This window comes from Gallinula chloropus (assembly GCF_964237585.1).
Source record: "Gallinula chloropus genome assembly, chromosome: 1".
NCBI lineage: Eukaryota > Metazoa > Chordata > Aves > Gruiformes > Rallidae > Gallinula > Gallinula chloropus.
In genome coordinates this window covers 207,700,857-207,721,644 of record NC_140085.1, presented here as the reverse complement: position 1 = coordinate 207,721,644, position 20,788 = coordinate 207,700,857, and the positions used below count along the sequence as shown (strand labels likewise).

General features: G+C 43.1%; 1 protein-coding gene across 1 annotated transcript in view; it reads left to right on the top strand.

Moving 5' to 3' along the window:
• The first annotated feature begins 13,021 nt into the window (after positions 1 to 13,021).
• The window catches only part of LATS2 (large tumor suppressor kinase 2), a 44,143-nt gene continuing 36,376 nt past the window's right edge, over positions 13,022 to 20,788 (top strand). Inside the window, exon 1 of the mRNA XM_084279099.1 lies at positions 13,022 to 13,418. Within this exon, the coding sequence (XP_084135225.1) occupies positions 13,080 to 13,418 (339 nt within the window). The 5' untranslated portion in view covers positions 13,022 to 13,079. The remainder of the gene's footprint in view (positions 13,419 to 20,788) is intronic.

Here is a 20,788-nt window from a genome sequence, read left to right as displayed (position 1 = left end):
AATGATAGTCATCAAAAAGGAACAGGCGGTGGTGAAGCTTTTTTAGAGTGGAAAGCCTTTCAGTTTGGATGCTGTTTTCATGTTATATTATTCCGTGATGACATTCTACTAGAGCATTACAGACAGTTGGGGATTTTTAGCATTCTCCTACACAGGGGTCTCAGAATTTTCCCTCAACAACTTCGTAGGGGCTGTAATCCTGAACCTGGTTTCCATAAAACTTCATTGTTAAAATGGACGTGTGGCATGTACAGATGACAAGTCCCAACATACAATTTTCTGTTTGCTGCTGCAAAGGCCAGGCAACAGTTACCCCCATCCTTCCATTCTGCTTGTGATTATACCAACTGATCTGTAGGATTCAGGCCAAGGTATTTTATTCATGCAAGTCACTCACCTCATAGGCAATAGTAAACACCTTCTCTCAGTTTTCTGGTGTCCTTCTTTGCTGATAAAGGTATGTAAACACGTGCAAAGCACACAAGATCTCCGCTCCCAGAGTACACAGAGGTGTGACTGCAGTTTTTCCTCTACGCAGTATCTTTCTCTCTCCCCCAAGAAAGTATGTGAGGCTTGTTGACTGGAGCTTCTTAAGCTGCTTTGAGATGCCTTGCCAAGTTGTATGTTATCCCATTTCCTTCCTGCAGGCAATCCAAACAGGGAGGCTTCCCCTGGAGCCCTGCCCCGCACAACTGTAGGGCTCTCTTACAGCGCCAGAAATGTGGTAGGTGAGTGCTGGGCTCAGCAGGAGCTCTGAGAATGTGCCACTGCTGTGGGCAGACCTTCAACAGGAGAGTGCTGCAACCCCTCTGTGCTCTGAGCTGAGGAGATGCTGTGAGCCGGCAGCTGCCACCTCACCCCACTGCACCATACGGCCGCTCAGCGCTGGCTTGCAGATGTGGCAGGTATCCCAATGTAAGGCCAGTTCAATTGGCACAGTCACCATGAAAAGCCAGTTTATTTAGGGAAATGAGACGTAGCAATAGGCCTGCAGCACTGCTGGAAAATTACTGTGTGTCAGAGAGGCAAAGCAGCGAGGATCTGAATTTCTGCAGGCTACCTATGTCAAGACCTACAGCCTGGAACTAAGAAATTGGACATCCCCCCTGACTCTTCATGTTTTGCAACCTTTTAAAATTTTGTTGTTGCTGTTGGTTTGGTTGTTTGGTTTTTTTTTTTACTGACAGTATGAACTAATTGCTGGTCATGATTCAGGAGATGAGGATTTTGGTCCTGGCTTTGCCATGGAATTGCTGTGTTCCTTTTGAACATCCGTGCAGCCTAGCTGTGTTTCTCTGTTCAATTTTTCTGTCCGTCTTACCTGTAGAGATGTGATCGTTGAAGAGGTTGGTCCCTTATTATGCTTTTTTTTTTCAAGAGCATTGCATCCTTCCAGTGTGCCATCACATATAGTAAGGTTAATTGATACTTGCTCCATGCTGGTCTGGAAGGTTCTTGTTCCACACATGTGGTTGCCTTGTGTTAGCATGGTCTTACTTCTGTTGCTTTTAATTTATGGTCACTTCTGTCATCATACTCTAGTAAAAAAGCAGACTTTTCAAAAACAGAGATTAAAAAATAGAGTATTTTTTTAAAGCTCACTGCTTCTGTCTATGGCTGACATCTGTCCCCGTTTCCACTGTGGTCTTATTCAGTGTATCTAGAATATATGCAAGCACATAGTTCAATCTCATCCAGTTTGACTTCCATGCTTTATATTGGCTCATCCTTTTTTCCTTATGCATCACTGATGTCAATCTGCAATCTGTCTAGTTCTCTTCCTCTGCACTATGTGTCCTTTTCTTATCCGTGGTTGTACTTCCTTGCCCATCTGGACTATTATTTTAATTGTCTTTGAATACACATTAATAATACTTCTGAACACATGCCAGTGACCATTTTTCTATCCTGTCCCTTCCTTTACTCTGTTCCACATCCAGTTTTCTCTCAGAATTTAATCAGATGAAATTTTTTGCTGTTATTTTTTTCTTTCCTTTTGAGCTGATTTAGTCATAATAATAAGGCTTACAGGGAAAGATCCAAGTCTTGTTGAAAGATCTGATCCAAAGCTCATTACCATGGTCACTATTTTTTGATAAGCTTCCAGCTACACCTCCCTGGTTTTATGGGCTCTGGCAGATCCAACAACATCTCAGAAGAGGAATGGTTTCCTCTGAGTTCTACATCTAGCCCAAACCACACATTATGTTGGGAGCCCAACATTTGTTCAAATTAATCTGGTGCTTTCTTGTCCTCTTTTGAAGTATTGCTTTTCCTTGTACTGCTTCTGATAAGGCGGCCTAATAAACACACTAACTTCTGACTCAGTTCTACCCTGTGGCTGGGATAGAACCATTTATTTGCTTTTAAGCTGAGATAGTTACAGCCTGTCTAGCTTTGTTTTCCAAGGATACTGGACTGACAACGTCGCTGTTGAAATCCTTTGTTAGTACCTTTACTTTCTCTAGCTACACCTTCTTGTCCTTCCTTGGGACAAGAAGGATCTTGATTAATTTCTTAGATGTGGGCTCCTTAAGGCATTCTGGAAATGATCTTGTTTTCTGCTCTCAGAAGGGTTAGGAGTAGTTGTGGTAAAATGCCTGTGACTCAGTCTGGTTTGCAACCAAATGGGTGTGGGTTCCAAACTCTCCCCGAGGATGTGAGTTGTGTGCATCCCCCTGCTGTGACTACTGCATCTGTGTGACATTCTGTCTCCCCATTGGCAATTATCTGTCAGGTTTCTCTGGTGAGGTGTCTAGTAAGTACGGCTATTTTGGGCTTCATTTGAGTAGATTACGGTCTCTGTCACATGAGTCATCTTTGTTTTTCTTCCAGGGTCTTAAAGAATCCCAGACTGGTTTGGGTTGGCAGGGACCTCAAAGCCCATCTAGTTCCAAACCCCTGCCATGGGCAGGAACACCCTCCACTATACCAGGTTGCCCAAAGCCCCATCCAACCTGGCCTTGAACACTCATCTCAGATTCCCCCTGTGTATGAGCTGCTCAATGGACAAAATGTGTCATTTTATACTGATGTAACAACTTATTTCTCAGTGAAATGAGACTTCTTTTTTTTGAGTTTCCAGATTTCAGATTTTCCAAAAACCAGGTATATCACAGGAAATTGGAGATTTCTTCTCCTGCACTCAAAGTTGGTAATAGAAGACAACAAAACACTGGCTGCAGGTTAACAGTTGAAACATGTTAAAGACAGCCATTCCTTGATGAACTCACTCCAAAATAAGTGAGGCAACAGTATAAATTCTCTAGAAGCCAACAGTTTTTAATGGATAGCAAAATGCAAATCTGATAGATACTTTGAAAAAAATAGGTAATTTTCTCCTGGGAAGAGGTACATGGCTTTAATGCCAGGCCTTCTAAACAGGTACAGCAAATTACCAGAGAAAAGAACATAGCTTTCTTTTAAATTAATGCTAAATTACGACACTGGGCTTTGAGGCATCAGTTTAACATAATGATGGCTCAGAGAGGCAGCTATTCATTCAGAATTTTCCTTGTCTTTCCAAGACATGGGAATCGCCTCTTTCCTTACAGACAGGGAACTGGAGAAGTAAAATAGTTCGCTGACAGCCCCAAAGTGGGACAGGGAATGGGGAAAGGCTGATGTACGCTTTGGTTCAGCAGACCTGGGTACCATCACTCTCTCCCAAATGAGAGAGTATCACCCTTCTGAAGCCTCAAATAGTGTCTCATGTTTGCAAAATGCCCTCACACTGGTGTGTGTATGTGGGACAGGGGCAGTCTGTAGTCTCCACAGGCTGCACATGTGGCTCATTCCTCCCCATGTGCTCTGGTGTTGCTTTCCCATCCTGTATTCCTCTAGAAGTTTCCTAGTCCCAAACCCTCCTGACCAGTGGCTCTGGCAATTTCCGTGTGTTTTCTTTGCCAGGGTATTGGAGAAGAAAAGTGCCCTATTTGTTCCTTCAGGGTAGAGGTTCCTCACAACTTCCTTGATTGTTTTTTCCACCCCACACATTTTGGGAAGCTAGTTCCAGAGTTCCTCATTTTCTGGACCAAGACAAGGGCTTTGAACGTACGTGTGTTCCTCCCACACCTTTTCTTTCTGCCTGGAGGGTGAATCATTCAGGGCATCTGTGGCAGGAGGGGCAGAGCTGTGCTGGGGGTAGTGTTATACAGGGCAATACTAACAGCTACTGTACCAGGCCTTTGAGGAAAAGATAATTACAGGCCAGATTGATGGTTGCTGGATACCCTCACCAGATGCCAGGGCTTCATGTGTCCTGCATTACCTCCTTCTCATTTTCTCCTGGATCTGAAGGGCACTGCCTATGGATGCCTAAAAACATTTCCTAACAGTTTGGATCAGTCATGTGTGATGTTCATCTGCATTGCATCTGAACAAAGTGATGCCATCAAGCTGATTGCAGGGACTTGAAAATTTGGTCGATTCGTTCCCAAATGGAGCACAACTGGCTCATGCTGGTGAAATTCCACACAAAGTCACGACATTCCTGCAGTTCTCTCAGGCACTGCCCGGGCTCCGGCTGCAGTCAATGATTGATATGGAGTGTGGGGCTAGGGGCAGAGTACATAGGAACAGGGGTCCTTGTGAAATTTGGAGGTTTGAACCTTCAGTGTGAGAGCTATAAAGGCAGCCTGAGCATCAGGAATGCCTTACCCAGTTAATGTGAGCCTGGGTTCATGTCTCCTCTATAAAGCTGAAGCGATTTCCCTGTCAGATTTGTCCTAATTTACCTAATTTCTGAAGAACCAGCTCTTACATTGGCTACACCTTTGGAATCCCAGTGCTGTGATAGATCTCATAGACAGAGTCCCAGCCAAAAAAGTGTATCTAAACCATCATTAGAATTTGGTTAGGGTTTCTTTGTCCATGCTCTCAATTAGTGAAGCAATGAGCCTAACGTTGTCTACCACAACCGTAATTTTGCATCAAGGTTAAACATATGCATTATATGCATGTGTAAGTTGTGCTGTCTGTACTGTGTTGGAGGACCTGGAACTCCTATTTCTAACTGTTTTTGCATTGGTGATTGGGGAAGAATGATTCCCCAGCGTCATTCTGCAAACAGAATCAATATATTAAACCCAGAACATTTCAGCACTGTTTACCCAAGTCCCTTTCCCTTGTACATCATTCATTTTGTGTCACGGTGGTTTTTCGAGACAAGTTGTCCTAGTGAAGGGTGCCAGTGTCAGCAAATACTTTGTGTCTGTACGCTCACACACATGTTCACATGTTCCTGATCGCTCTGCGTGGTCCTAGTTTTGAAAAACCTCATTTGGAAAATACGTTGTTGATGGTACTCTTGCTTTACCTTTTTCAAGTTTCTGAATGGGTTCATGCTTTCATTGGCTGCCAGTGATGTGTAACAAAAAAGTTCATCCACCCACATCACAATTATTTGGCTGCTAGGAGTATTTTTAGCAGCACGATTTGGTAATTGGCTCCAAATAAGACAGTTTAGAAAGAGTCACACTGTGGCCCAGCCAACAGCAACACGAGTATGGGGACGAGACAAGAGGACTCACGGCATTAGGTACAGGGGGATGGAGCTGCTCATTGTTCAGACTTTCCTCACTGGGGAAGGAGAAAGAACATGACGTAGTGCAGCCGTGGTCCCACACAGCGGGGCAGACAGCTGCTTGGGCAAGTTGAGGGGAGTGCTGTACAAATCACCACAGATCCAGCAGTCACTCAACGAGGCAAAGCCATGAATAAACACACTGACCCTTACACATAGTAGATTATTATCTCACAGTCTAGTCTGTGAATGGATTTGCTTGTACAGACAAATTGTATCATTCTTTTCATGTAGCATCTTTCCTTCTGGAGACACTTTACTGTGTAGAAGATAGTTGGGAGAAAAGACTTGATAGATACACAGTAATCTCCAAAACCTTGCAGAGACCAAATCACATTTTAACTGACTTGTATCATGCCACAACCTACCTGAACTCCATTTCCTTTGTATTTTTAAGGAACGTGATTTCTAATGGTTTGAGTTTCTCAATGCTAAAAGCAGAAATACTCTAAGTCTCCTGATCTGTAGTGGACCATCCAAGTACAGGTACTTTCTAGAGGGAGAATGCAACCCATCTCTCTTGTACCTGCTGCTGTGCTGGTGGGAATTCAAACCCAGCAACTCTGTGCAAATGCATGAAATTCAGAAAGTGCAGCTGGCTGGAACCAGGACGTGAAATAGTCCAGCTGAATTTCATTCCCAGATGGACTGGAATGCAAAAGGAAAACAAACAGTTCAGAAGGAAAAAAAAATTAAAATATCTGTTTTACCTAGATTTAAGAATGTGGATGACAACCAAATCTTACGAAAGAGCACACTAGCACAGAGTAAGCAATTTTTATCTCACTGCTGTTCCTTTAAACCAGCCTGAACTTTGTTGGGAAAAGGTCTCAAACCATTGAGCAATCTCTGGTTTGGGCAATCATGTTGCTATGCTTCATCGGTTAAGCACAGAAGTAATTCAGAAAATGAACGTATGCTGCATCTGTCATAGCACTTAAAATTTACTTCAGTTTTGCAGGTATTTGAAGATTGCAAAATGAACCACATTACCCTGCAATATTCTGCCAGCGTTGGAATCCGCTCTGGACCTAATGCGTTTCTTTAGCTCACCAGAGTCAGAGGTTTCCTCTCCCCCTTGCAATATATTCCAGACAATGACACTATTGAAATTCCAAAAGTAATTTATATACAGTAACTGGCTGCCCTCAGATGAGACGCTAAACAATTTCCATGCACCAGCCTGCATTTTTCTCATGAAATGTAGCACTCTATTGGCAGTCACTTCTCCTCACAAACCAGCATCATTTATAAGCACTATTGGCAGTTTGTAGAAGGTATTTAAAAAAAAAAAAGGATTATGATAAACAAGCTCAGAGAAATAGCCTTAGATAGGACTGAGCATGAATAAAATTACTTACAAAAATAGTCCCCATGGCTTGGAAAAGGCTGTAAATATAGCTCCCATGCTGGAAAGACAGTTATGCACAGACTTCTCTTTATACGTGCTCTTGGTCCCGTTGAAGACACTGGGACAAGTCGCATGATTAAAGATAACCATGGATCTTAAGTGTTTGAAGGACTGACATTTTCCCTTCATGCCACTCAAAACCTTTTCCTGCCAAACAAATTGCCTCTACAATGAGTGCCTCCCAGCTTTGTAACAGCATTTCAAAGATTTTGAAGTTTTATTTCAGCTCTGCAGGCTTCTTCCATATTAGTCATCTAGATCTATGCGTACATATAGGAAAACTTACTTTCTTATCGGTTTTACTCAGTATTACTATTCCTGGGTAATGTGTTAGCTGTCATGCGGAGGGGTCAGAGCCAGCCTCCCAGATCCAAACATTGCTGTATTTGCGTGTGGATTCTTTCTCGTTGATAATTGCCTTTATTAAAGGCCATAGAGATATCTAAAGTCAGAATATTCCTGCTTTCATAAAAAACAGGCTCAGGTCCAGGCAGCTCCTTCCATAACAAGGTCAAACACAAACTTTGCATCCAAAAAATCCTTTGCAGCTTGGGTCTGTGTCTTCGATCCAGATGTGAATTCCCTGGCTGCCCTCTTCTGGCACCTCATAGCCCCCTTGACATAATAAAATACATGAAAAATAAGTAAATCCCCCTCAAAAAAAAGAAAAAAAAAAAAGGGAAGAGAGAAAACCAGAAACCAAAAAGAAAACCCAAACAGGCATTGATTATCCTAACACTTTGTGTGCATGCAGAAGGAATAACAATAAAAGATTAACAATTCAGGCTTAAAAGTGAGTTTGGGCCGTCCGGCAAGCGGAGGCAGCATCATTCCCTCACCATCTCGGCCACCCCTCTCCCCAAAACCCAGCGGGGGGGGGGGATCGCTGGTGTTTGTTGGGAGTAGGGGTGGGTTTTGTGAGGGGAAAAAAGTACAACGAGGTGCCAGCAAACCCAGAAGGGCACCCTGAGGGGACCGGGGGGCGGAGGGGAAGTCTCTCTCCAGGTCCGCAGAGAGAGGCTTCCCCTCCGCCCTCCGGTCCCCTCAGGGTGCCACAACCCTTAACGGCCCTTCCCGCCCTACCGCCCGAGAAGCCCCTCCCCCCGCTGGTATGCGCCGGGAGGGGCGGGGGGGGGGGGGGAGTGGAATGACGCGGGCGCCGCGGGTCACGTGACGCGAATGGAATGCCAACAATGTAGCGAATGTCCCGACTGCGCCCCGCACTCGGTGCCCGGGACGGCCAAGGGGGAAGATGGAGACCGGGTCGCGTCGTCGGGGTCGCCGCCGCCGTTGAGCCGTTTTGTGACGGCCCCTCCGGTAGGCGAGCGACGGCGCTGGGTGCCCCGAAGCGGGGAAGGGAGGGGAGGGAGGGAGAGAGGGGGGCGGCACCGCGGTTTCCCCCTCAACCCTCGGGTACCCCCCCCTCCTCCCCCCCCCCGCCCCCAGCTGCTGTGCCCTGAGGGGAAAGTCGTGTGGAGATTGGGGCGGGGGGCGCGAAGGCGGGTCGATGCTGGAAGCGGGAGCGAGCGTCCCGTGTGTGTGTGTGTGTCGCTCCCCGGGGCAGCCTCGGCACTCCGCCCGCACCCTCCGACATTTTCCGGACACCCGTGTGACAGCCCAGCCCTGGCGGGAGGGGGAGGGGGTCCCGATCGCCTAGGCCTCTGTCCTGGCTTGGCAAGCCCCGGCTGTAGGGACTGGCTCCGCGGGGGTGCCCCAGCAGGCCGAAGCTGCTGGTAAATGGCCGGAGTTTATTTTGAGAGGCTCCTTCCTGCGAAAGGAGCGGGTTTGGGATTGGGACACCCGCGTTCCCAGGCGGTACCCTCGGCAGGCACGGGGGCGACAAGCCTGGGCCAGACCCCGCCGCGGGCTGGGGGGGGGTGGGGGTGGGGGGGATGTCTGTGGAGGCGAGGGCCGGGGGGACCCCTCGAAGTCCCATCTGGCAGCGGCGGGGGGCCGCGCTGTTCGTAGTCCCTTGAAGGTCGCTGCCAAAATTCAGCACTCCGCCACCCTCTTTCCTGCCTCGTGAGTGGTGCGCGTGTTGAAATACCCCCTGCCCCGGCACAGGCACTCGCGCCAATGACGCAAAAATAAAAAGCTTCTTTGGAGCGTCCAGCCTCTGCGGTCAGTTGCTGCTGCGCTGCTGCGGATGGGGAAGGTGAGCTGTTTGGGTCCCACAGGCTGGATTGGGCCGGTGCTTCTGGTTGGCAGCGGGACGTGGGCACAGAGGTACTTTCGGACAGTTTTGTTAGCAGGGGGGTGGAGAGGAGAAGTGATTTTGCAGAAAATCTTCAGTTCTTTTAACGTTCACCATGTGTCCGTTTATAAAGGGGAGCGCGGTTTGTGTAATAATGACATTCCCGAAACCCTCCTCCTGCCCCCGACAATCTTAGACTCCCAGTGCAAGGCAGACCATCCACGCTTCCAAGAGTTTGTGATCCAAAAAAAAACCCCAAACCCCAAAGCAATACCAGTAAATTGCGGGAGGAAAGGCAGTTGTAGCTGTTCCTTAAAACTTTACTCCTCCTTTCTGCCGTGATCTCTAGTTTAGCTCGCTACAGAGCCTGCCTGGGGAAACAGTTCTCCAGCTCCGGGTTTGTGCCTTCGCACTCGGAACGCCGCTGAGCGATAGATTCTTGCTTCTGTCCCAGCTCCTCCGAGCCGCACAGCACATGCAGCCTGTTGGGGAATGTAGAGGGTGAATAGCTAGTGCTGCTGGTATGACAGACACATAATTTCAGCGTGGTTGGTTGGCTGCTGCCAGAGCAGCTATTGGTATTTATCAAATTAAGAAATATAATCACTTACTGAAAATTTGTTCTAACTTGATGTAATCAAAGTAATGCTGTGCTTGTTTGAAATAGCCTATCTTCAGGATAATGAACAAGCTTTTAAGTAGTGCATAACATAAAGCATTTTGGGGAAAAAAAACCCCCAACCCCAACAACCTTAGGATTGTTTAGTTAGAATGGCTGGAAGCTTAAAAACAATTCTGAAAAATAATTTCTCATGGTGTCAGGAAGGCTATTGATACGTTCGTGCTGTAGGCAAGGTGCAGATTAGAAGGATTTTGAGTTATCCAAATCCAGATGTATAATCAGAAATGCTTAGACGGATTTAGACATGCTACATATCTTTTAAAGTGTACAACCCTCTTTTTTTTTTTCCTAAAAATGCAAATCACAGGAAGATTTCAAAAAGCAGGCAGCTTGTCTTTCTTTGTAAATCATCTGTAATATTTAATGTTCCAATTTCTTGGCTTATCTTACATATTTAGTTAAAAAACCCTTCTGCAAAATACGAAACACGTTTGCAGTTAGCTCCAGTACTTACTGTTGTTGCTGTTCTCATTCATACTGTCCAAACGATCAACGCTTCTTTCTGGTTTAGCAGTATTGTAAATGTAAGCTGAGGAAGTTGCCAGCTGGCTTGACCCAGCATTATTAGACTCGAGCTTAGGCTAAAGGTCACAAAAGTTCTTTATGTGAAGCATGTGTGTAAGTGGGAAAGCAATCCTTTGCTGGGGGAAAGAAAAAAGGGGGGGGGGGGGGGGGAGGGGAGGGGATGGGGGTGTGCTTACAGGCTTTTCTAGTGTGTCCCAGGCCTGAGGATTGGCACAGGGACTGAAAAGGAAGAACAACCCGGATTCCTAAATCCAGCCATATGGTGCCTGCTGCTGTCAGGAAAAGACAGACAGTTACAGACAAATTAATTGCTCTGTATCTTTCAAGCACTAGCTAGTTATGATGTAAGCCTGTAATACTATTGTTTTGTGCTTGGGGGGGTTGATTGTTTTTTTAACAAGGCTATGTATTATCTTCTGTTGTAGTCACAGTAGACAAAAATCTCTTCTTGAGATTCTTTGGTGGCTTTTGTCTTCATTGAGAGCAATAAAAACTCGGTCTGTTCTTGACTAATAGCTGATTTATTGTTTGTGGAAATATCAAAATCTAGATGAACAGCTTTAGCACTTCCCTTAGAACAAGTGACAAACCCTGTCCGATGTGCGTATGGGTATTTGTCACTCTTAGTCCTGTATGAGTTAAGGTTGCAGGATGTCCTTAAAGAGTACAAAGCAGAGGAGCTCAAGACATTGGGTACGTTATAGGTGGTTTTTAGTTAACTGACCACTTAAAATCTTAGCAAAAGAGGTTGACTTGAGTGCCCTTTGTTGTGTGTTCTGAAGCTTTCAGTGTAGAGCTTTACCACCTTTCAGCTAAGATGTGGATCTGGACTGGTGTTAGACTGTACAGAAACTTCCCGCTAGAGGAGTACATGTAATGACCTCTAAGAACATAGCATGTAGACAATATCTCAAGTGATTAATCTGTGCTCTTGCATTTCAAACTGGTGAACCATCACTGAAGAGCCTGGGGTCTGTTGCATTTCAGTCCTTGGTTGTAGAGGAAAGCATGAAGTGGACTTTGTGCTAATGAGGAAGTGGTGATGGGCTTTCAGAGATGGGTGCGCCCAGATTCCCTTAGCCTTCACAGTAGTAGGTGGTTTGGCAGTGAGAAGTGATTGCAAATGTATGGAAATGGTAGTTTTCTTGGGAGATACTATAACTATTGCAGGAAAAGTTGTCTCAATGAGTTGAGTTTTACTATGAGCATGTGAAAATAAAGAATAATATTTTCTGGAGAAATTCTTTCCAATTATGTGTTAAGATCGGGAGTGAAACACCTTTTAAAAAATTCCAGCTTCTGAGTGACTGAGGAATATACAGTGTGTTACTATCAACTGTATTTGTGATTTGAAAACAACTGAACAAAATTCAAACCTTCCCAATAAAGAGGCTTGAGCACCATTCAGGAGTCGCTTTCCAAATGCTAACATCACCATCAGAAGCAAACTTGCGTAAGCAGTATCACTAGTGAGATGACAATTCTGATTAGGCTATCTTTTAATCTTCTGAATGCAGTTATTTCATGTTTCTATTACGGTGATGCCTCAGAGACACAGTTAAGATGGGATTCTTGTTGTAACTTCATGCTGCACAGAGATCACGAGCTGGAACGTAAGCTCAGCTGCGCTGCATTTGCTGAGTGTATGTGCTGCATGTCAGAAGAGGTACAGGAATGTCTCTTGAGGTCTTCTGTTTTTTCTGTGTTGGGATGCAGACTGAGCTGGTTCTGCTTCCTCTGCTGTTACTGAGTACCTCCATTGGCCCCTCTGTTCCCTTTTTCCCCTACAGGGCACAGATAATGAAATATCCTATCCTCCCTTTCCCCCCTCCCCTTCTCCTTCCAGTTGTGGGGAGAATTCTTACCTTCAAAATTTGCTAATAATAATATTATATTGTTATTGTAATATAATGTGGAAAGGCAAAATACCTTGTCTTTCTGTTACTCACTTTGTTACTGGAATACCAGAAGTTGCTATGATTAGAGTCATCGATATTTCCATTATAAATCTTTTTCATAAACTTTTGAAACTGAGCTCAGCTAGTGTAAATGAAACAAAATCTTAAGTGGGGGAAAAACATTTAATGAGCATACTCTTCCCTAATTATGAAATAGGATAGGCTTGTTCAGTATTTGGTTATGCAATTGGGTGGGAAACTTGCCACAGTTAGGTACTGTAAAATTCTTAAATGTTGTAGTTTTTAAGGGTTTTATTTTCATTTATTTGAAAATGAAACTTTAAAGAAAAACGATTATTTATTGATTGTATTGAGAAAGCATTTTGGAATCCTATTCTGGAAAACAGATAAAGTGAAAATCATTAAAGGGAATCCAGCTGTGACAGCTTAATAGGTTAAACTGATTCACTTTCATATGATTAATTGTCATGCTGTCCCTTCAGAGGCATTTACAATATCAACTTAATTGCATGTACTTTCTATTTTCTTTTGTTTCAGATACTGTCAGTCTGCAAAATGATGATTCCAAGGATTTTCATTTTCTGTAGGAAACACGAAGATTGTCAGCTGAAGTAAAACTGGCAGAAATTTCTTGAGAATTTTGCCTTTTTCTCTTCGAAGGATTATGTTTACAAGAAATTGATACCATCAAGGAACAATATTTGAAAAGAAAGTAATTTTTAAGAATAAAGCTGTATTTATGCTCAGAGAAAACTGGATTAACAATGAGGCCAAAGACTTTTCCTGCTACGACATACTCTGGAAACAGCAGACAAAGGTTACAAGAGATTCGAGAGGGTTTAAAGCAGCCATCCAAATCTTCAGGTCAGGGACTGGCTATCGGACCAGGCAGTGAAACGTCTCTGGACCCTAAGATTTTAATAGGGAAGGATGCTGTGAGACAGCAGCAGATGAGACAAACACCCAAGTTTGGACCATATCAGAAAGCTCTGCGTGAAATTAGATATTCTTTGCTGCCTTTTGCTAATGAGTCGAGCACTACAGCTGCCATTGAAGTAAATAGGCAGATGCTCCAGGAACTGGTGAATGCTGGTTGTGATCAGGTACGTATGAGGTTGGAGGGGGGGCAGGGGGTTGACACTGCATTCAAAATGAGTTTATAGTCAGGACTAAGGAAAGGATTTTAATGGAAGATACCAAGTTTGCTGATTGACAGAATGCACTGATTGTTCTGCCAGTCATGTTGCTGTATGAACTGAGGGAGCAGATGAGCTTGCCTGGTATGGGGGTTAATTCCTGTTAAAGACAGTACGATTTCTCTGATGCACAAGGCTGAACAGGATAGCCTGCATATTTTTTGTCTTTTGGGTTTTTTTCCCTTTGAATACTGGAACAAGCTTTAGTTATGAATATTAGGGTAGAATTTTGTCTAGCACATCTCAACTCAGTTCACTGTCAGAAGGAACTAGAAGAAATGACAGAGACAGTATATGTGTTTTTTGAAGAAGCTCACTTGCTGTTTGCCAGAAGCAGGTGGAATTGTCTGGATGTTCATCAAGCAGCATCAAGTGCACACTTTTTCTTTCTTACCTTCTCTGCTTCTAGCAAGAGGTGATAGCCCTGCCTCAGATAAGGGGTTTGGCACAGAGATGCTTGCTTCTGTCATGCTGAGAACAATGCTAAAATGTATCCTTAATTCAAAGACCATTCACCTGGGGCAGAACATGGCCTTTTTGTGTTGAGCTGCATTCATCTTGTATGTGCTTCCAGTGTTGGTATTGACTGTCCAGGAATAGTTCAAAATTTTGCTTTTTAGAAAAGAAGGGCTGTTTTGGATTCAGATTCTGATTGTTGTAGAAACAACTTTTTTTTTTTCTGGTGTGATTGAATGGCAGTTGTTGACAAGCTGAAACATTTCCTTTTATCGTTATTTATATAAACTGGAGAGATTTAAAACCAAAGTGCTTTTAGTGGTATGTCCTTGATTTCAGAACTTAACTTCCATTCAGACGTGGCAGAGTGTTTCTTGACTGCTAGACCACATTTTGTATCTGTAAAACAAAACTAATATGAGGCATTATTATAACCAGTCTGCATTTCTCTGGAGCTATATAGACATTTATTTGTAATTAAACTGTATTTATTCCAAAGAGTCTGTGCTATGCCAGATAATCAGAGGTAGAGTAGATTGCAGATCCAGTGAGAAGTGCTGCAGTGCAACTAAACAGTTTCTAGTCCAGCAAACCAAGATGCTGAACTGAATTATTTAAATGGAAGAACCAAGGGTTTTCTCTGATGTTAAGCATGTCATGAAAACACGGTGTTTTTTAGAACTCTACCCTCTGAATTTCCCTAGCTGTTTAGGATGAGAACACTCCCTGTGAGTATGAGCCAAGGTTAAATGAGCACAGCTGGATTCTGGATTGGAAAAGCGCATTTGGTAGGTTTCATGGACAAATCGTTCACACACAGAACAGGCTTGTTGGACTGAAATCTTGGAAAGTACTTTGAGCACACTACAGCACAGAAATGTCAAGCCAGTATATAAAACACAAATACCTGAGCACCTGTTAAAATGTCTTGGCATTAAAGGCAGTGTAATGAACTATATATGCAAAATTTTTAGTATCTTTAGCTATTTTGATTTCAACTTTCATACAGTGTTGCTGCTTCTTATGGAGCACTGAGAATAATACCAGTTCTGACTGATGCAGATATTTTGCTACCTCCTTAAATTTGTCTGCACGTTTTTGGTTGTGGTTTTTGTTTGGGGTCCTCTCCATGATCCTTCTACCTTTACATTTAGCTTTTGTCCCTTGCTGTGACTTGTTGCCTGGAGACAGTGTTGTTGGGCCTATCCCTTATGTGTGTTTGGTGTTCTAAGCATAAGCAGAACCACATTTGGCTAGAGTCCACATAGGGGTTCCAAACCTGGAGGCTTGTGGCTAAAAGTGCTGTGTTTCCTCCTGTGGGTCCAGGCCATATGAATGTTGCCTGTCCTGGGGGGTTATGAATGAATGGAGCTTCTTGAGATGATGTGAGTGGTATCTGATCCTGGGGATGGCACAGGGTAGGGTGACAGACTTGATTATGCTCTCTACAGCATTCCTTTCCTCCTGGTGCTGAGCATTTTGAATCAAACACTGAACTGTTTCAGAGCATGATGTGTAGTAAATCAGCCATCCCAAGCTACTCTGTCCCTGCTTGTGAATCAGTCTTCAAATAGCTACCACATGGGCAACAGTTGTAGTCCTGTAGGCAGCTAACTGATCTCTGATTTAACAGAGAAGCGAAATCAGCTTCAGTTTCTTTGGGGATGGTTTTATTTTACCTGTGGACCCCTGTGCTAGTGTGAGTTTGGTAAATGGGTATTGAAGCTCCCCACCAAAATGCCAGGAGCAGATGTTTAGAAGTTAAGGGTTTCGGTCTATGAGTAGCTAACAGATTGCAGGAGCCTTCCCCTACAGCAAGCCTTAGGGCTTTCTTACACCTCCTGATCCTGCTTCACAGTACACTGATCAGTTGTTTAATGGCTGCAAGTGTCCTGAATTTGGCTATTTGTCATAAGAAGGTTTAATCATGGGCATTCTAGGAAGCTGTGAAGAATGAATTGATGCTGTAACATTATTCAGTTTGGTATCACATGTACTCTGTTTTCTAGTTGGATTTGGGGTTATGCTTTTTGGTGTTTTAGATGGGGCACTGGACAGTAATGCTAACCACGTGGATAATTTGTTCTGGTGGGCACCACACAAGGATAGGGATTCTTCTTCAGTCTGTTTATTTGGCCACAATAAGGATTTTTGTAAGGGTGAAGGGGAATAGTGACAATTAAGAAGAAAGAGGATAAATTTTAGAAGATGGGGTAAGGATACTTCTGTTTATTACTCTTACTAGCTCCAGTTATCTAGCATAGTTAAATTTTAACAACAAATCTTTGACATACTACAGGAGATATTGCCTATTAAGTAACATAAAGGCAGGGTTTGTAGCTCCCTGTTCTGCATAAGTGACTCTTAAATTTTAAGGTGAAACTGGTTTAATTAGAGAGGAATCATCATAACATTTTATTATGTTTTTCCTTGCTCTATGAAAGACCCACACAGACAGGAGGAAATTGGTTATAAGCTGGTTGGTAAACTTAACAAGTATATAAAATGCAGTGTAATTCATTAAATAAATGCAAAATTATTGTGTCTTTCAGCTAGTCATCATATGTGTTACATGTGAAAACACCTCTTTTAAAAAATTGCTTTAGGTGTGTGCTAGTGTCCTTCTAAATGATCCATATTTTTTTCACAAAGATTTTTTCAGTGTTTGTGTAACTTAGGATTTTCTGGTGAAGTCTGCCCCCCAGAACTTAATGGGGACTTTGCTGTTGACCTGACAGAAGTCAGGATTACACACTTTTTCTTTTTTTTTTAAGATACAAACCAAAATAGCACACATCATCATAATTCTTATCAAACTTGTCCATTGTTTGCGTAAGTCATCGTTTCAACAGTAATTATTTAGCAAGTTTCAGTCAAAAATAATTAGTGCAGCATAAATAGTTTTGAAACTCATAGAACGTGACTGTGAAAGGCCAGTCCTTTTTTGTTGCAAAAGTTTGAAGCCAAAAGCACTGCTAATACACTGTTCTTTAGTAAATTAAACTCCTTGGGCTTGGAAGTGTAACTTGTAGTCCCAGCAGAGTGGACAAGAGCATGGAGCGTCTGCCCTGCGAACTGGTAAACCGCTGGAATCACCTGGGGCAACTGGATGGCGTTTGGGGTGTGGTGGTAAATGCAGCTGCTGTTGTGGATTCAGTTTTTCTGATGAATAGATTCAATTGAGCATAAGATCAGTGACATTCCAGCAACCTGAATGGGCTGTACTGTACTTACTGTACTTCCTTACAGCATAAACAGCCACTAACATTGTAATTTAGAGCGGGCTGCAGCAGTTCTAGATGAACTCTGGAACGTTACACACTTTTCCCCCGTTTCCCCCCCCACCCCTCGCCAAGTTTGAGCAAGGGTGCCTTTTCTGGGTGAAGTTTTCTAGACACAGTTTGTTTGGGCAGCTGTTTTTAAGGAAAAATCCCTATGGTTTAGGATTTTTTACAGGCTGTGTACCTCCAGTTACGTACATTATGTACTGAATAACAGTGAACACACTGAATAACTATGTGAATATGTGAAGTGAGGAAATCCTTATGCTTCGTTTTTTCCCATAGGCTTTTATAAATATCTCTGTAGTAAAACATGTATACCCCACCTGTGCCAGTATCAGAACATTCCAAAGGGTGAGATCTGTCCTTTGGATGCTAATTATAGTGTCTTTCAAGGAACTGGGATGGTGTTTGTGGGTACTGTAATGTATCTACGAATATCAAGCTGACCATCTTGTCATCTGTGTTACACTGAGTTCATGGAATTCGCTTTGTAGAAATGGGGTGGGTTGTTTTGGGTTTGGTTGTTAGTTTGTTGTTGGTTTGGGTTTTTTTTAATTCTCTTTGCATTCCAGGATTCTTTTGATCTCTTCATTATGGATTACATCCTTTCTATTTAACCCATTTGGCAAAGATTCCACCCTGAACTGGGATCTAACGCTTGCTTTTGGGGAAACTTTGGGCATGGGGAATACAGTAGTTCTCTCAGTTTGAACAGATATTTGCACTTCTTTAAGTGAGGGAAATTCTGCTGTGCCAGATAGAGCTTGGTCAGAAAGTCCTTCTTATGTTTTGCATGTGGAATTAGTATTCTGTTTTTTCTTTTCTTACAGGGTGTAAGGTCATGCTTGTTCACATATTTATTATCTATGTGCTGTCTAGCAGTGTTTTACAGAGCAGTATGACTTTCCTTTATATTGTTAGAGGGATGAGAGGTGGCAGATACAATGCAAAGTTTTGTTTTGGTAACAGACAATGCATGGCTGGTGTTTGGCTTGTAGTAAAATATCTGTTGCGATGTATTTGTTAAGAGGACATGGCTAAAATGACAGCTTGCCTTCAAGGTGAAGGGCAGCAAAGTTTGTAATAACCCTGAGCAAACAGGGGAATTAATTTCGTAACATTGGCCTGTCCTGTAACAAAAGTTTGTCTTCTGCTTGGGTAAATTTTACCTGTGGTAGGAATTCTGCCCGTCCGTTTACTGAAACCTCCAGGATGAACATCTGAGTCACCTTCTGGGTGTTTTGGGTCCAGATTGTTTTGTTAATGAAAAATGACTGCAGAATGCGCTGTTGTAAGATTGCCTAAGTTAGTCTGTGGGTCGTATGGTAAAGATGGCAAGAGTCATTACAAGGTGTATTGTAGGGCAGGAGGAAATAAGTATTCTTGGGTCACAAGGAGAAAAAAAGAGGCCTTCAAATGAGGGCACTCACTGCTGAATGCAGGGGAAGGATTTTATTTTAGCAGCCAAAGTAGATTTGCTAATTCAGGCCAACAGTCTCTTGTGTGTTCTTTTGTCTCTCTCATTTGAAGGTAAGTTGTTCAGTCTGTTCCCTCTCTGTTGGATATCTTCAGAGCTCGTTTCGTAACCTTTTTTCTGTACTTTCTTTCTACCCTCCATTTTTGGTTTCAACCTGTTTCTCATTTCTGAGAAGCTTCTAGTGTTGTCCAGTGTTATTCCATCAGAGCATGTCAGGAAATGTGTTTTCCACATTCCAGTATGCCTGAAGTTAGCCCCTTCAGTTGTTTCAGTTTTCTAGCTGCTTCAGAACAAGTCAGCCCTAGCTTTTCCAGGGGCTGAAAGCAAGGGGCAAAGATTGCTCTGGAGCTGATAGCTGCCAACACCTCTCTTCTGTCTCCTGTCTCTTGTTCCCAGTCTTCCTATGTTGCTGTCACTTCATAGTGAATATACTTAAATCCTCTACGTTGTGATGCAGTTCCTGGGAAAGGTCTCTTGGCTTTGTTCTGTATGTGTTTTAGAGTATGTTCTTGTCCTGCAGAAGGGTGAAAAAGAATTTTGCCTTTTTCATTTTTGCAGTGGTAGAAATACTCCTTGTCATGCCCCTTCGTATGACAAGATGTGGCTTCTTGGCAGCTGGGCAGTAATATGGCACTGAATGAGGCTACAGGATGTGTGCCATATTAAACTCTGCCCTTTATTATTGTTAGTCTACTTTCTTCTTTGGCAGGCTATAAAATAAATTGTGACTTGGTAGTTGGATTATGTTTGAAATGACAGAAGAGGAATTGGATGCCAAATTTCAACTGTGAATCTTGAGTTATGTTAAACTAATGCTTCCCTGTTCCACATGTCAGGTAATCATTCTAGAAGCCTGGGAGTTAATATAAAAGGCTAAAATTATATATTACCGTAACAGGGTGTGGGATTAACTTGCATTGGATATTTAAATCAGATTTATTAAAACTTAATTGCCAGGAGAAGGTTGAGCTATGCATTTTAATTTTTTAATAATAAAAAAGGAAATCGCATCATCACATCACTAAAAATTCAGCATAAGCATTAATTTCAGTATCTGAATAAAAACCCCCTTGTGACCAAAAGTAAAGACTGCCATTATTATAACAGGAAGTTGATATCACAATAGTAGGAGGGTGTAGCTGTTCCTTTTGCCTCTTTGTTGTTATTGTTGCTGCTGTTCTCAGCCTAAATCTCTGTGCTTTTCTTCAGTTTGTATCTGAGAGGAACCAGTGTGATTTTATGCTGATACTGAAAAATTCTCCATGGTGGGGGGGTGTTGGTGTTGGTGTGGGGTTTTTTTGTTTGTTTGTTCTTGCAGTTTTCTTTCTCAAAAAATAATGGAATGAGACTTACCAATGTAGAGAAATTTCAGTAGAAGGGCTGCATTGGTGAGGCCACACCTCGAGTACTGTGTGCAGTTCTGGGCTCCTCACCATAAGAAGGACATAGAGCTCCTCAAGTGAGCGCAGAGAAGGGCAACCAGGCTGGGGAAGGGGCTGGAGGGCAAATCATATGAGGAGCAGCTGAGGGAGCTGGGGCTGTTTAGCTTGGAGAAGAGGAGGCTGAGGGGAGACCTTCTCCCCACCTACAACTACCAGAAGGGAGGTTGTAGAGAGGTGGGTGATGGTCTCTTCAGCCAGGTGACAGGAGATAGAACAAGGGGAAATGGCATGAAGCTGTGCCAGGGCAGGGACAGATTGGATATTAGAAAAAAATTTTTTCCTGAAAGAGTTGTCAGGGCCTGAAACAGGCTTCCCAGGGAGGTGGTTGAGTCACCTTCCCTGGATATATTAAAAAAAAGGGTAGATGAGGTACTGAGGGATATGGTTTAGCTTAGGATGGGAATGGTTGGACTTGATGATCTTCAAAGGTCTCTTCTAACCTTGTGATTCTGTGATTAATGCTGTCACCAGGTATGTGAGCTTATAATAATTTAAATTACAAGAGTGTATCCAGGCATTCAATTGCATAATGCAGTCTGATAAACTGAAGGGAACTGAAATAATTTTTTGATATTGTAAAATATCATTGTCAGATATTTCATGTTTGCCCAAGAACAG